General features: G+C 38.3%; 1 protein-coding gene across 1 annotated transcript in view; it reads right to left on the bottom strand.

The window, feature by feature from the left end:
* SECISBP2L (SECIS binding protein 2 like) overlaps positions 1–17,569 on the bottom strand; it is a 28,805-nt gene that overhangs the window by 10,476 nt on the left and 760 nt on the right. The window contains exons 2-11 of the mRNA XM_042039660.1: positions 8,214–8,392; positions 7,296–7,620; positions 7,036–7,171; positions 6,417–6,646; positions 6,304–6,328; positions 5,438–5,553; positions 3,498–3,629; positions 2,874–2,957; positions 1,887–2,054; positions 1,595–1,736 (exon numbers count right to left, since the gene is read on the bottom strand). Coding sequence (XP_041895594.1) covers positions 1,595–1,736; positions 1,887–2,054; positions 2,874–2,957; positions 3,498–3,629; positions 5,438–5,553; positions 6,304–6,328; positions 6,417–6,646; positions 7,036–7,171; positions 7,296–7,620; positions 8,214–8,392 — 1,537 coding nt within the window. The remainder of the gene's footprint in view (positions 1–1,594; positions 1,737–1,886; positions 2,055–2,873; positions 2,958–3,497; positions 3,630–5,437; positions 5,554–6,303; positions 6,329–6,416; positions 6,647–7,035; positions 7,172–7,295; positions 7,621–8,213; positions 8,393–17,569) is intronic.

Consider the following 17,569-nt stretch of genomic DNA (forward strand, 5'->3'; position numbering starts at 1 on the left):
ATTCGTTTTACCAAAAGGCACATCAGCTTTATTTCAACACTGTTTTCAGAATTTCCACTGATGAATTCTCTAAGTACATTTTCCTTCCTTGGAAAAAAAGCAGTTCATAATGACAGGAAAATTACATCATCAGATATTGTTGCTTCCAGATGGTTTTAAGCTTTCTTCAACTCAGCCTCATGTTTTAGGAAGCTATGGATTCCTGGAATTATTTTAATAAATGGTAAGGGGTCTCTCTCAAATGACCACATGTAGCTTTACTAGTTAAGATGATTATGGTAAGATAAATCACAAATATTTATCCAAACATTGATTTCCAGTTGTTAAAGACTTGAACAGTTGACAAGACAAAACAGATGAGAGAGTGCAACATGTAGTTAAGGGGATCTTTTGCCAGAAAGAATAAAATAAGTGCTGTCTCCAATGGAAATGCCAACAGTTCTTTGCTGAGCTTTGTTTGATATAACCTCGCCAACTTGAATTAATGTTTGAACACTGCTGAAACTCAAAGCAGGTAAAAGAACCAACACACCAGAAGGAAAATGGTAACTATGTGCACAGTGATGGACTCCAGGCTACCTACAAGTGCTTAGGAATGAGACTGGGGTTATAATAAGTAATTACAAAAATGTCAATTCTGTATTTGGCAGCAAGTATTAAAAAAGCTAATTTAATGTTGTGTTGATAAAGACACAGCAAAAAAAAAAAAAAAAGCAGAATTAAGCCATTGTATACAGTCATGATGGAACTATAACCTAATATTCTGTGTATGTCTGATCTTATTTTTAAAAGGATACAGCAGAACTACACAAAGGTTCAAAAAAAAGGCAATATGGATTCCCAGAAAAGATACTTCCAGAATTAAGTAACTAAATAGACTAGGACTCTTCAGAGTCCTGACAGACATCTAAAAATCAGAGGAGGAAAGAAGGGAATGATTGCTCAGTCTTTGTAATACAAAGGCTGTGAAAGCTAACAAAATTACAACCTGGAGCACAAAAAACACCAATACTGACCTCCACCCCAAAAAAACACAGCAGAAAGAAAAGTTCCTTCACACAGGATGTAATAAGGTTAGAATTCACTGCCACTGGACATTATGGATGGTAAAAGCATAAGATAGAAACAATGGACAGTTTAAGAAATAAATTTGGTTTGAGAAAGGAGACCCTGAACCATAATCAGCAGAAATGGGAAGAATATCCTAGGGAGATATCCCTCCATATCATACTCATAGGTATCCTCTCTTTCAAAGAGTATTTTATAATATCATTAGTAGATGCTCTTTTCACATATTCATTTCAGCACTGAATTACTCTCAGGAGACAAATCCTGAGTTTTGAATACCAGGTCTTTTAAAAGACATTTGGCCTCAGCTCTATGTGGATTTTCACCACTGCACACTGCAGCTCAGAGGATGATAGCACAGGCAATTTATTCAGAAATGCCTTAAAAATAATCTTTCCAGGTTTTTATCATGCTTATATTCAAAAGCTAAAGCTAGACAGAAAGAAAAACACTTAAGATGCTCAGATCAATCACATTCATGTTGGCACAACAGGTATTTAGCCATTGCCAGGCAGATTAGAAATACCTGTGTATGAGAGAGGCCTGGTGTTGGTGATCTGACGAGCTTTCATTGCTTGCTGCTGCTTTTCAAGAGCTGCTAACATGTCACCCAAATCTAACTGAACAGGGGTCTTGCTCTTCTTTCCAGCTGCTTTTGATAAAGCCTCCTACAACAGGAACATCACAAACAATAAATACAAAGAAATGGTGCCTGCAACGTTCTTTACAAAGAGATTACTGCTATTAGAGAGTAAGAGGAGCATCAGTAACTGATACTCCTCTTGACCAAGTGCTGGGGTGGGCAGGGTGCTACACACTTGAAGTTTTTTCTGTTCCATGCTTATCTCTGAATACTCTTGAGCTGTTGCAAGTGCTGCAGCCAAGGCCTTCTTCTTCTGACTTTTAGCACGCTTTGGTACAGAGGTTGTAATGGGAATTGGAGTTTGGACTATGTTGATTGGAGAATTCTCTGGTAAGTCATCCAACTAGAATTTTAAACAAAATGCAAAAAAAACCCCCACAATTAAAAGACCTTTCTCTCCAGAATAGGTGGCATTTCAGAAATCAAATCACCCAAGGCTCTGATTACCAGTATGACATCCTAATTAACTACAGCTAGATGACATAGCAAGTTGATAAAACTAGGAACTTAGATTTCATTTTTGTATGGGAAAGCTATTCTATTTAGCTCCAATTATGGGTTCAGAAGGTTTTCCAGTCTGATTGCTAAATAAAGAATTTCCCCCTCCCCAAGATTTCACTTAGGACTTGACTTTCCTGGAAATCAGCCAAATAGATCAAGCATTCTATATGCAGGGTTCTGCAACAAAAATATTTAAGTAGATCACTTACTAAAAAAAGTACCTTTCCAGCAACTGCTTCCACAGCCTTCGAGCAGATGCAGTTATTTGAAATGAAACTACACAAACTGTAATTATTTTGAAAAACTGACACCATTACTACATATTTGCAGATTTAACAATTTCAAGAGATGTCTGCATGAAAGCATTGTGATGCAGCAGTCCCTTCCAACTTGGGACGGTCTGTGACACTGAGTGCCTGTAACACGTATCTTACAACCTTCTTAGCGAGAAAAATCCTGAAGTTTTTGGGTTTTTTAAGATGGGTTCCCTGCATCACTTATTTTAACTGGCATTTCTTTAGCATCCAAGGCTGGTAACAATAACACCCCAAGATCATCACAACTACTGCAATGTAATTCTTGTAGCAGAGATTCATTAAAAAATTACACAAACTGAATAGTCTCAAAAGAGAATGCTTTGCAAAACAAAATGACTACTTACTACTTTGGGTGAAATCTTTTGCTGGATGCTAGTACTTTTGCTGCTTCCATTATCACTATTTAGCTCTGGAAATTCATCTTCATCCTAAACAATGCAGAAATTAAGAGTAAAAAGAATGGAACCAAAGTCACCTGAGAAGCATCAGTGAAACTGCTCGAGGCAGAAAACCAAACTGAATCCCTAAGTCCTACATAAGCTAGAAGGGATTAAGCAACACTAATAGAAAATAATGAAAAATGAGGAAAGCATTTCTGTATCCAGACAGTATTTTTTTCTTAAAGAAAATTTTTCTTTTTTTACACACACACAAAAAAAATCCTATTACAATTAGAGGGGCTAAACCAGAGAACACACTAATTTCCATTCACAAGTGAACAGAAAAAGTTACTTGAAGGCTGCTTATTTAAATTGCCCATCACAGATAGTTCTAAATTACTGCAATTTCCACAACACCCAAATACAGGTCTCTTTCTGTACACAATGAGAGGATGATCTAATAAATTAGTGACCTCAACTGTACACCTCTTGGAGCCAGATGTTCCGTAACTTCCCATTGAGAACATCACTTATTCCACACACAACTTGCACTGCTACAATGTGGAAACAGTTTTCATAGGACAGTACCTCAAAATACAGAGGTTCAGGACTCTGCTCCACTCTGCTCGCCTGGCTTGTAGCTAAAGGTTTTTCATGTCGTTTCTGCAAACTCTGCCTTCTTTCTGAAGATGTGCTGTGATCTCTGCATCTGAATCCAGACTGAAAATAACAAATGCAATTGGTATTTCATAATTTCAATTTTTCAGTATGTGTATGTGCATGCACATAAAGCTTTCTCATGTCTGCTAATTAGCAACTAGGTACAGTTTTTAGAGAATAAATTGTGCTTTGGTGGTTTTAATTTTTGGGGGGGGGGCCCTTTCTGGTGGGTTTTTTCATTGTCTTTTTTTTAAAGCCTGCACAAACATTCTACAGACAGCACCAGATTATTCCTCCCCCTCAAGCCAATTAATCTTTAAATTTGTAACTTAAATAAAAAGGTTTCTTTCAGCCAAACACAAAGAAACTCAGGAGCTGCTGGTGACTCTAACAGACCTGAGGAACTGTCTGCAACCACGATCACTCCAAAGAACTTTCTCCCACTACATAATTATTCTGCATGCAATATATACTGCCCTTTCAACACATTTTTTATGACAATGCACATACACAGAGTTCTCTAAAGGCCAGAGACAGCAGCATAGTGGTAATAAGCATTCTTCTGTTTATTATGTAACAGGTTGGTGGAAACCCATGTGCAAGACTGGTTGGCAAAAACCAATGCATGACTTGAATTTCACATTTATCCTTATCTATTTCTCAAGAAATTTGCCTACAGACTTCATACCAATTTAATTTAAACAGAAAATAGCTTCTAGGACAATTCTGCCTTGAGGTACTGTGAATATGGCTGAGGCAACCTCACTTAAAACTCTTTGTGCCAGCTTTGTTTCTAAATATCTAAAAAAACTGCCAGATTTAGAGTCTAAACTGTGACTGGATGAAAAAGTCTGGCTCTTCCTACTCTCCCAATGCCGTAAACTAACAATAGTGGCTTCCAAAGCCTCTGATTTGACAACAGGTTATAAAAAGATTCAGAACTGCTACACAGCCAGATACAAGCATCCACAAACTTCTTTATATAATAAACCCACAGTTACCAAACAGGAAGATTCAAGACAATTTAACAATTCCATCTAAAAACCTAAACAGGCCAAGCTGGCTCACATATGTTTGCACAAACAGGCACACTTATAATGAAGTCCCCACTTGGAGCTCAGCTTTCTTGTCTGCAATAACAGAGCTCAAGCAAAACCTATGTTTAAACAAAGGCAAATGTTTCAGCCTACTTCACACCCCTCTGGACCACCTGCCCCAATAAAATCTCTCAAAATTAGGAAGACCACCTTCTTCCTCCTCACATACTAATTACAGAAATCCTGTCCCACTTGAAAGAAGTTTTGCAGAAAGATATTCAAACTTTAGCATGAAAGAATTTAATTAAGAAATAATAAAAATGCTAAAAAAATGGTATGCTAATGCAAATTTTTAAAAGAAAGTTTTGAAGACAACAGGAGTGACAACACAAGATTCTAGTTCACCACCACATCAGAATCTCTTTAGAAAGTTTGAGGATTTTTTTTTCTCCTGAAGCGTGAATGGGTCAAAAACTGAACTAACTTTTCTACACCCATGCTGCCTTCATTTCACAGGTTACTTTATATATGCAATGTTCTTCCTAGGTAGATACATATAAAGAACAGGCTATAGGCAGAAGACTGTCAAGGACATTCGATTTTTTATATATATATATATATATACACACACACACACACACACATACAATAGATACATAGCTCAAAGAACATACCAGTTAGAAATGTGCAACTAGACTTTAAGGTTGAGTTTCTATACTGTTTTCATTAAATATTTTTTGCATGTTTATTTCATAATTCCTTTCCAAGTCCTTATTTTCACATATTACAAAAACCCCCAAATACTTCAGTTTAGAATCATTGACAACATACCTGTGGATTATTTCTTTGCTCAGCTTGTCTTCCACCTCTAGAAAAGGTCTGAGTTTTTTCAATCCAAGGCTTTTTTTGAGTCGCTTGGGAATTTACATTAGCCCAACTTATACCAGCTGAAAGAGAAGTGCCATCTATGAAAAACTGAATTAGCATCCGGAATATATCACAATGATTCATATGCCACCAGAGCCAGGAACACAATTCTGATACAAATAAAGTTCTTGGAGAAAGTCTAATTCTCCTGTGACAACATTTACTTCTGTAGCTATTTTCAGATGTTGGCAGAGTCACTTTTATGGAACATTCAAGCTGCCAACAATTGATCACCACAAAGCAGTAAGAAAGGAAATCTCAGGTTCACATCCATACCAATTTCAGTTCAGTCATAAACAGCAGTCCCTGGCATTACCTGCTACTACCAGACTAATCAAACTATTTGTTCATGGTCTATTTAAAGCTTCTAAAAAGTATCAGTGCTTCTGAAACAGAGAATGAGAACTCCTTGGCTCTGTTACCACCCAGGTATGAACTGCAGCCCAACAAGTTAAGGAAGCCTGAAGACAAACTAAACAGAAGCACAGCTTTGTCTGAATGCTTCCACTGGAGTCTCTAGCTTTTTTAACCCATTAAAGAAAGGCAGCTATTAATAAATCATTAGTGATAGCTATACACTTGTTCATTCAGCAAGCAACAGGTGTCTTAGTGGAGGTGGTTGGGAATCACAGTAAACATACATGCTGAGAAGTATCTGATCAGCTAGAGCTGAAGTAGATCAAGAAGTGGTTCCTAGCAAAATGTAAAGCAAAAATACAAATGCAACCATGCCAAATTTTAAACAGCTCACCAGTCAAGACAATGCTTACTTGTATTTATCGATGGTTCTACAACCTGAAAACGAAAAAACCAATTATTTTAGTAACTTTCATTAGTCTGTAGGCTACAAATATAGTTAAGTTACTCAGTTATGTTTACATACATTCATTGCACAAGAATCTGTATTTCTTGAAGCCATAGCTGCAGCCTGGTTATTGCCATGCTTGGGACTACAATAGCCACTGTCACTGTCAATGTCTGCTTCACTTGCACCCTGTTCACTGGAGGACTCTGCAGCAGGGTGAGAAGTTCTCCTGCGCCTGCCTTTTGACTTCCAAAGCATCGTGGAGGCACTCTCAGAAAGTGACTTATTGGCTATATCTGAAGGAAAGTCTTCAAGAAACAATAAAAATAAAATTACTTGTGCAGGAATTGATAAGAGACATGAAAAAGCTACGCATCATAAAAACATTTAAAAAGCCAGTCTTTGCATTAAACCAGCACTGAATTTAAATTATGTCTAGGTCCAACTGTTATTAATAAGCAACTCCTTCAAGAGTTGGCAAAGTCTCTGCAGGAGTACCATATCACTGCAACATTATAAGGTGACATACTGAGTTGGTATCTGCAACCATCAGCACCTTTTCTTCATTATCCTTTTGAGCCACAAAGACTTCTCTTGAAAGCTGCATCTAAATCAGGTCCACCCTCTTTTAGAAAAGATGACAACTGACATGTAGTTCTAGTTATTTCATACACCCAGAACTTAAGAAACAAATTACCTGTTTGCTGTGATGCATCAACCAACAAAACAATCTTTGATCTGTTCTCAGGACCTGATGAACTGGTCTCCTTTTGAGTGGCGACATTTTTCACTGGAGGACGTTTATTTTTTATGTGCATCTGTAACTGCTGTTGCTGTTTTCAAACATTGCCACACACAAAAAAAAAGTTGATTAAAAAAAAAAAAGAGATACATGCTTCCTGTGCAAAGACATTTTCTTTATACAGTTCTACTTATCCTATTCAAAACCAGACTTACTTTTTGAACAACTGGTCCCCTGTTACTGCTTCTGCTCCGCTGAGTGGACAATGGGAAGACCTGGCCTGACGGGCTGGGACGCTCAGTGCATTCTGCAGTAACTGTACTTACAGCATTTGCTGTTTGAAAGGGTGCAGGATAGGGGGTAGGAAAAGGATGATAGAAACCCATGACCTGAGCACATGGTGCTGGCATCAGCTGATAGTAAGTATATTCTGTAGAAACAGGTGGCTGTGCAGATATTATAGGATAAGCAAGGTATGGTCCTGCAGGATTTGGGCTGGGTTGCTGCCATCTGATGTCATTGTTATATAATGGAAACTGTCTATAAAAAAAACAAAAAGGAAAGAAATTGCTCAGTAAGTCTTCCCTCTCTCAAATAAAATTCAGACCTTTATTACCCCTTCAAAAACAACAGTTCTATTATAATAAGTTCCTAAACTCAACTAGTTTTTTAAACTAGTATTTTAACTATATACGTGAAGAAAACTGATATACCTACACTCAGTACTAAATCAGCTGCATACTGTTTCACCATGGCAGGACCCAAGCTGGACACCCAAAGCCTTGCTTCATTCAGAGAAGCATCAGAGATTCTGACAAAAAACTTCCTGACTGCCCTGGAAGATCCAAGAGCACAGCAGATACCTTTGGGAAGGATTTGCACCAGACCTCCACAGCCAGGAAAAAGGCAATAAAGAATATGAATGGAGAAACGCAGAGGGAAGAAAACAAAAAGACTGGGGACAGAGAAACTTCATCCTCACACATGACGGGTCAGAAGATTAAATATGGCCAACAAAAAACCTGAATATACAGCCCATAATCACTGACTCCTCTGAAGCCTACTACAAGCTCCAACTAATTTAAAAACAGATCATCTGATCTTCATCCACGAAGACCACAACCATTTATTACCTGTTGGATTGATTTTCCTGTACAAATGGATAGCAAGTGATCAGGTAGCTAGGGATTGGAGTTGGTTCCATGCCATTAATTCCTCCACTGTCGTTAGGAAGCGCCATTGGAATCATTAGTGTTTCTGGACCCTTCTTCTGAGGAATAAATGGTTCTACTTCAGCTGACAGCTTGACATTCTTAAGAGAAAAGAAAGAATGTCTTCATTAATTACAATCATAAATTGCTTGGGAAAATTTAGATTCATAAAGTTGTATGCAAAGTACCACGAACAGCAGGCAAATGGATGACAAGGCTACAGGATTTCTGCAGTAAACCAAGAGAAGTGGAAAACAGTTGGCAAGTGCTTATTGCATCCTTCCAATCAATGCAGGGTGTAATACAGATCACCAACATTTAGCATTTGTGTTAACCTTTACAAGTGCAATACAAACACTAATTAATTTAAAAGGGACTGAAGTTCAGATCTTGCAGAGGATATATGAGTCTGAGCACAGAACAAAACCAAATTAGCACTGTATGTGGAGCACAGTTGCGTAGGCTTTCAGAAGTGAAACCAGCATATGGAAGATGTAGTAATGCCTGGCCTGCTCTACAAAATTGACCGTGTTTCTAGGCAATTATAAAAAAGACTTTTCAGCACTAACCCATAGTTTTACTGCTAAGAGATGATGCACCACAGAAGAACCCTCCCCACACATTCTATCTGCACTATTTTAACATACTTTCAATTGTTAAGATTATGATTAAATGTTGTCATGAAGAAGGTATTACAGACGGCTTAGAAATAAGTTTTAAACTGTACGTTGGAACAAAAGTATCTCCCCCAATCCTGAAGGGATCCTTAGTTTAAGATGGTTGGTTTTGCTCACATTTTTGGTTTTGTACAACATAGCTGCATCTTACACACAAATAACGAAAAATGCTCTATTCAATAAGACAATTGCACATCCAAAGCCCCCTCAAATTCTATATTCCATTATAATGTACATTCAGATAAAAATAATCTTTTTTTTAAACGAAGATTTTAGCTTAATTATACGTGTCTCACACGTATAATTACCCCTCATGGAATACCAAATCCTAAGAAGATTCTTTCTAAAGCAGACAACGACTCCAGACCTTTTTCCTTCCATATGCCTAAGACATAATCTCAAAGGTAACACATAACCTGTATGACTGCATGCTCCTACTGTAGAAAAAGGAAATCCTAAAGGTTTACTGAGGACAGTCTTCTATCCTTGCTACTACCTCCAGAACATCCACATGAGCCGAAACAGTTAAATGGGAGCTCTGGAAGTATGGCAAGTAGTCCCACACCTACTGCACGCTTCTTAGTCCATGCCTTTGCTCTGTGTCACATCCACAATCCATCCAGAGACTGCCTTCCCATCCAATATCTGAATCTCCAAGTCCCCGAAACTTATTCTACTTAAATAAGATCCCATACTGGTTTAGCAGCATGGGAGTGGAAGAGGTGGGAAGGGCAAGTCCAAACATCTTTTTGAAAATACAGTTGTCCCAGTGAGAAAAGTATTTCTTTCAAACTAACATGACATACTGTTCTTGGCAGAAGAATGTTTTTTAATGACTGTTCTGAAAATGCTTATGGCTATAATGTGGATATATATATACACAGATGGAATATAATATATGGAAGGATGTCCCATCCCTGGAAGCGTTCAAGGCCCACCTGGATGGGGCTTTGAGCACCCTGGTGTAATGGAAAGTGTTCCTGCCCATGGCAGGGGTTTGGAACCAAATGATTTTTAAGGTCCCTTCCAATGCAGGGCAATCTGATTCTATAAGCACAGACACAGAAGTATCACTACTGCTGTACAACAGGTCTGCATTACAGCTGAACAATCACCTTAATATCAATTAAATGCATTTCTTTATCATTAGTAGAGGGTCAACATTCCTTTCTTCTACAGTAACTCTTCTCCAATTCCTGAAGTTCCATTCAGAGGAATAGCTGTGGAGCAGCTGCAGCACCAAACTTGTGCAACACAAATCAAGCAACAGGCTCTACGCAGAGCTTCCTCTCTGGCCTTGGGCACATCCCTCATATGCCTCGTGACTTGTCTACCCCTCTGCAAAGCTCCAAAGCACCCTCCTCAACACAAGAGAAAGACTTTTCCTAACATTTTTAAAAAAGTGTTTATGTACCATGATCACATAATAACTAACAGAAATACCAACGCTGAAATCCCTCCCTGAAAGCTAAGAGGATTTTTTCCATGCTATTTCAAGACTGTCAGGCAAAAATATTTGCTTAAGAATAGATTCAGTTATGGGCTGGCCTACAAAACTATATCAGAGTTACTCTGGCTTGGAAGAAACACACAAGGATTATTAAGTCCAACTCTTTAGTGAACGGCCCATATGGGGATTGAACCCACAACCTCAGAGCCAGTAGCACCCTGCTCCAACCAACTGAGCAACCTAAACATTAAAGGAGCACACCAAAGGTGCTTCATCCACAGAACACGCAAGAGTAAAACTAGGATGAGTGCTTTAGAAACGTGGTATTCCTAAGGAAACACTGAAAACTGTCAAACAACTGTTCCTAACCCGCTGCTCACTATCCTATCACAACACGTCAAGTGAACTTTAGCCAACACATTAATAATAAACTCTAGTACTGGCTCAGAAAAGAGTCAAAACATTCTATTTGTCATTCACATTGGGACCAGATTTCCCGTTTTAAAGATCTTTCCTGTCTGGCTGTCTGCTCTTTCCTTCATTTGGGAGATTGATGTGAAAATACAAGAATCATTCTTTATTGACAAGTCTCTTGCAGAATGGTCTCACTACAGTGATTTTTGTGATATTGTACTACATCACTCATTATTAGAATTATGAGTGAATAGTCTTTCACATCAGATATTAAGAACAACTTTAACTGATCAAAGCAGAAAGCAAGTGAGTGATTCCCACCTGCAAGGTGGGAACAGCAAAATATTTCCTGTCAATTCCCAAAGATAATCCCTACCTTATTTTTACATCCAAGGTGGATTGGATAAAATTTGATTTATTTCAATCCGTCCAGCAAAAAAAAAGGGTATGTTGGGGTGTTTGGTTTTTTAAAATTTATTAAAAAACCTCCATAAGATGCAAAACTCTTATCACGTAATTTTATGATTTTAGGAAAATAACTCACATTATTCTGCTTGATTTTGTTAGGTTCAAACAATTCAGAGATGCCCAAACTAGAAAGACAACTTTGATTCTTCCTTTCCTGTTGCCCAGTCTCTTATACAGGTTATGATTACTATTGCTATGACAGAGCAATTGCCTGATATATTTAATTATCATTTTCTGTACAACTCATAACAAGCTCAGCTTACCTTTAATAGTAAAATAAAGGTACAGCATATCCTGTAATCATAAACACATATGGATGTATTTTAAAGTTAGTTCTTTTTTTTGCTTGCAGAACTTAGGGAGTGTCTGTTATTTAAAGGAATCAAAACTGCATTTCACATACCTTTTACATGCATTATACCTTAAACATTTTTCTTGTGCAGTTTAGTCTGCACCTACAGGTTTGGTTGGTTTATGACGGTTGGGTTTTATTTAATCCTTTCAAGAAACTTGTTTCGGCAAAGATTTTAGGGTAAACCTCTGTTTTCAGATTTTGCATGTTGTTCTGTGATGCACACACACATATATATGCCAACTCATCAAAACAGAAACTGAGAACTTAACCTCAGCACAGGTTTCAAAATCATTCTGTAAGCACAACACATCCAATCCTTAGCACAACTTACACATTTCATTAGAAAACAAGGCCCCATTTCCACTTTGGGATAGAAAACAGAAAAACAGTTCAAGTGTATTACCAACTAAACTAAATTAACTTCAACATATTGCTTCCTTAGAGCATTTTACCAGTCTTTCAAAAATACTTCAAGAGTTCTGTGTTACATAGGATGTGTCATCAGATAAGGGCAGTAAACTTAACCAAACTTAAAGCAAAAAGGGGAAACAAATGTACTAAGTCAGGTCAGACTGCTTACTAAACCAAAACATAAACAGAATTAACTCTCCAGGGTGATTCTCCAGACATCTCAGCACATTTCACAGATGGCTAGTGGTTTCACTGGACAAGTGAGGGAAACAAAAGAGCAACACTAAGTAATTTGTCCAAAGTTATCTTAGGAGATCTTTTTAGGACTATAGATTTCTCAGCTAGGAGGAAATGTTGGTAAAGACAGACAGCAAAGTACCTCCTCTTTTTGATAAATGGCCTTGATCCTTCATAGTGTAAGGAGAGAAAGTGAAACCAAAAAAAAAAAAAAAAAAAAAAAAAAGAACCATCCATCAATTTAGGATCAAGGAAAGGTGCTGCTAATTTCTCACTGCACTGGACAAGCAGAAGGTATCTCCTACCGAAACTTGTTATTTCTTCTAACAGGAAAGGCTCTTCTGGTGAGCTACAGAAACAATAATGCCAAATAAGCAGTTTGTTGGTGGTGGGTTTGGTTTTTTAAATAGTGATGTGCTTAAGACTCAGTGGAAAATGCAAGCAATAACAAACAAAGTGAACTCCAGTACACAAGACAAGCTCCTTTTTGTTTCAGGAGCAAACAAGAAAGTGCATAAAACAAAGTGCATGCAAATCTATGTGAACACAATTCCTCAGAGATTTCACCCACACAGTACAAATGGAGTGCCAAGCACATACGAACAGCACAAACAGATCATGCCACTGGTTTGTAACCACAGACAAGAAAGATTTGTCAAACACGGAAGGGTTTGGGGGAAGGCTGCTACACTTTGCCTAATCCTTACAACAGAGCACTTGTGATACAAGCTTATGCTTTAACTGCCCTCACAGTATTGAGATTCCTTCTAGTCCACATCCTCTAAAATAAATTAGCACCTTGCCACTGCCACCAGTAAATGCAGGGTCAGACCTTAATACAAAATACTAAGTGGTTTGATCAGGCAATCTAAAAGCAAACACTGAAAATACTGCAAGACTGAACTTAGTTTTGAGCGCAACTTTTCCATGTTTGTTCAACCTTTCATATCACAAAGCCAAACAAAACTTTATTGAAATCAACCTTTGATAACCAAACTCAATTCTAAATATAAATTTAAGTCATGCTGAAACATCAGATTTTCAATCAGCTGCCTATTAACAGAAGCATGCCCCTTCAAAAGAAACCAAGATCTAGACAGAAGTCTCTTTTGTGGATATCCCTAGTTTCAATTTACAAAATGTTTTGCAGTAGCTCATTACATATTTCAGTCCAACAATTACAAGTCTTTCAAGACAGCATATATACTGAAGAGCTCCTTTGTTTCTTATATAAAAGCTACTGTAGTCATCAACAGCTGCAAAGACAGAAGATGACACAAGCAGGAACAGACTGGTAAACTTTGTCCTATAGTTATAGCACTGTACATTTAATCTTAGAAAACTTTTTGTTCATTGTAGCTTAATGTCATTCAGCATTTTCCATTAAATAGGATCTCTGTCATCCTGCTCTCAGAGGAGAATGCTTAGATATCAATCTCACCATTTACAGGGTGAGAAAATAGACACAGATGCCACATCTCAGAGGGCTATAATAAAATCAGCTGTTTTACTGTCTCAAAGTCTGGAAACAAGAAGTCTCATCCCAAACATAAAACAAAAATATAGCTCAAACTTTTGGGGTTTTTTTAAGAAAAACAATCCTGTTTCTGAATTCTGGATTTCATCATTTAAACACTATGTTAGTAGTAAGGCAAGTCACAGTTCATCTATTTTAAGATAAACTTTACAAATATGGAAGTCATTGTTTCTATAATTAGTTGCTTCTAAGTGGCAGATACCTCGGGAATGGTAAATATGCAGTCCAACTGGAAACACCAGCAGCAGGCCATTTAACGAAGCACAAAATTTAATCCTCCCTATTTACAGTTCACATAGTAATTTCAACACAGCACTTAAAGCAAATACACTATGAAGTGAGTCTTTCCCTTCTCCCTCAGCTCATAAAAAGGGAATCATGCATAATTCTCTTCCCTTTCATAGGATTAAGTATCATGATCAGAACATAACAAAGCTAAATATCTAACATTTTTACCTATATATAGAAAACAAGCAAGTGGCACAATGTGACAAGCTGGCATGTTTAAACTCAAGGCCAGAATATTCTAAGAAAAAAAGGGGAGGAAAATACAACTTAATACTTACCCTTACACAAAGCTTGTCCAAAGGTAAAAAAGCTACCAAAAGGAACCTCTTCACTTACCTACGCTACGGCATTTAACAGTACAAACTCCTAAACTCATGCTATCCATATGAAGTAGTAATACTTTAATGCTTTGTAGAAAGTGTACTAAAAGGATTAATCCAAAGTATTTATGCAAATCAGTTTCCTGATCTCCACAAACTAGTCAAGGATAAATAATCTTGTGCTCAAACAGTTAAGATGTTCATGGAATCACATCAATAACATTTAAATTCACCAGAGAAGATATTCTAAAATAACACAATACAAAACTCTCACAAAATCCAAACTGTTTTGCCCTTGCAAGGTTCAAGAGAAAGCAATGTGCAAACAGTACAGGAAATCAGACATTTTCCAGTTTGCCTCATTGAAAAACCTGCCATGGGTAAGAAACACCGAAGGAAAACGGATAGGATAAAGAGCACAAAACATTGATCTAGATCTAATTCTATGGCAACCATATTATCAAGCCACCTGTTGAATGGTCAAGAATAGCAGAGGCAAGCAGAACAGGCTGTCTTTAAGCAATACTAAAAGAAAACACAGGTCACTGATTTTGCAACTTCACCTGGTTTCTCAACTGTACTAAAGGAATCAAATGTCTTAATCACGGGGCAAGACAAAAGTATAAGACTGAGAAAAATCAAAGCACAGCAGTACCTTTGAAAGAGGAAGTTGTTTCTCTTTAGTTTTCTACCATATTCTGCTTAGACAGAAAGAGCGTCAGAGGTCATCTGCTGAGTTTTGTCTCTTCTAGGAAAATAACCTACACTTAACTGCTGAAACCCATATGCTTTTTAATGGGAACAGTTTTGTTCTGGTGTAGACAGAAGTAAACTTACCCACTACAAAAATCACAACTACTCCTATCATAAAATAATTGTTTATAAGCAGCTTTATTCTGTTTTCATCTATGCCAGCTGCCAAAATACCATAGAACATATTAAACAAGTAAAACCATACCAGAATTTAGGTAACAGATCTTAAAGGCAATCCAAAAGCAACATCTTCTTACCAGTTAGGTGTCCAAATGATCTTGTGAAATGAAATCTCATACTGATTCACTAAGCCAACACCACTGTTTACCCATCAAAAGCAATTGTGATCTTCCTTTACTCTTGAAATACCACGCTAACACAGTACAGTAGTCCTAGCTGCTCATGCTCTAATTCCACAGTAGTTACTGTACTGTGCCCGAGAGAGCATTCTGAGGGAAAGGAAGGAGAAAATGAGTACTGCTAACACACATTTGCAAGCTTTACTATTCATTTATCAGATGTCACGCAGTACAGGTACAGAAATGAGCCCAAATAAAGGAAAAATGAAATGGCTCCCAAAACTGATGCAACCTTACCAAACACGCTGGTAACAATGATTACATTCAATTCTTACAGCACAAAAGGTTCAAACCCAAAGCATCTAGGAGTCTCCTAATCAAGATGCTACTGCATAATGAGAAGACAAAAGCAATAAGATTGTTGAATCATTTTAGAAACTCATCAGGTATTAATTATTTGTCTGCCTACAAGCCTTACTAGTGGATAAGGAACCAACAGGACCAGATATGCTACAAACAGAATAAACAAGATGATTCCTGCTTCAGAGCTTAACTAAACCTCCAAGCTGAAATACTGCACTTAGTTAAGACAATCACTCAGAGTCAATATTTTATACTGTAAATAACACAACAACTCTGTGTTTTCACGAACTATTTTGACAAATGAAAAGAGAATGGTTTGATAAGGACATGCGTGTGAACCTCCAGTACTGAAGAGCTCAAGCAACAAGGATGAATATTTCACATGTGTACAGCAGTACTAATTACAGTTGAAACAAAGGGGGAAAAAAAAAAAACAACCCACACCAAAATCCAAGATTTTAAAGCAAAAAGTTCTACATATTGGACTAACATAAACTTCACAGAATCAGATCCGTTTTTCTACGTGAAGGCAAATAAAAAGCATGAAAAAAAAAAAATTTAAAATCATTATCACACCAGAAAGCCCAGGGAGAAAGCCACAGTGGGAGCCATACTGTAATAAGACAAACTGTTCACCAACTTCCTTAGACATATGTACAGAATGAAAAGCAGTGTCTCTTTAGACACTGCTTTTATTAGTCATTATCTACTTTGCTACAGGAACCTGTGTTAATTTAGTTCTTAACCCTACTATTAGAACCCCTGGAGACACCAAAGCTGAAAACTAGGAAACAAAGAGCTGTAAATCACCAATTTTCAGCAAAATTCTGCTGAAACAGAAGCTCAGAAGTAATACCAGGCAGCTACAGATGACATCATTCATTTCAGATACATCATTTAGAACTACGTCCCGATGATGAAATATTTTATTGCACATATGTAACAAACCATACAAATTCTTAAGTCCCTGCTGATATTTCTTCATACCTATAATTTAAAAGGTCTTAAGAAAAATGCAAACTGATTACCTCGCACAGGCAAGTTTAAATGGAAGAAAAAAATACAGCGACCTGTAGAATTAGCGAGCTACACCCACGCAGCTACGAGGAGACCATCAGCTATGTCCTGTCACTGAAAACTTCAACCCGACCCTGACGTTTACAGGATTTCAACAAGAGTGACACCTCAATTGTGTTACTAAGTTCTCAAAGAAACCTGCTTCTTTCTCAAGAAACCCAGTCTCTATTAATGACCAGGCAGGTTTAAACTAAATGTCACTAACTGCAAGGCTTCCCTAAGCTTGAAACAAAGCCTAAAGGAATAGACGGGAGAGAAGAGAAGCGAGTTTTGAACTCCCTTGGAATTCCCAGGGGAGCCGCTCCCGGGTTCCCGGCTCCCCCGGACAGCCGGGCCGGGCGCGGCCTGACGCTTCCCGCCCGGGGAGGGAACGGCGCCGGCGAACACACGCCGAGCTCCCGCTTCCAGCCGGGAGAACGCCCTGTCTGCACCTCCCGAGGGCAGCTCTCCGCCGGGGCGGGGCGGCAGCCCCTCACGGCCGGTCCCGGTGCCCCTCACGGCCGGTCCCGGCGCCCCCCGCCCCACAGGCCGCGAGCCGCGCCCCGCCCTGCCGTGCCCTGCCCGCCGCTCGGCCGCTGCCGACGGCCCTGCCGGGGCTGACACGGCCGGGCCCGCTCCGCTCCGCACCC

The sequence above is a fragment of the Corvus kubaryi genome, unplaced genomic scaffold (assembly GCF_017639235.1).
Source record: "Corvus kubaryi isolate FWS band 111438036 unplaced genomic scaffold, C.kubaryi_AGA036_p1.0 37394, whole genome shotgun sequence".
Classification (NCBI taxonomy): domain Eukaryota; kingdom Metazoa; phylum Chordata; class Aves; order Passeriformes; family Corvidae; genus Corvus; species Corvus kubaryi.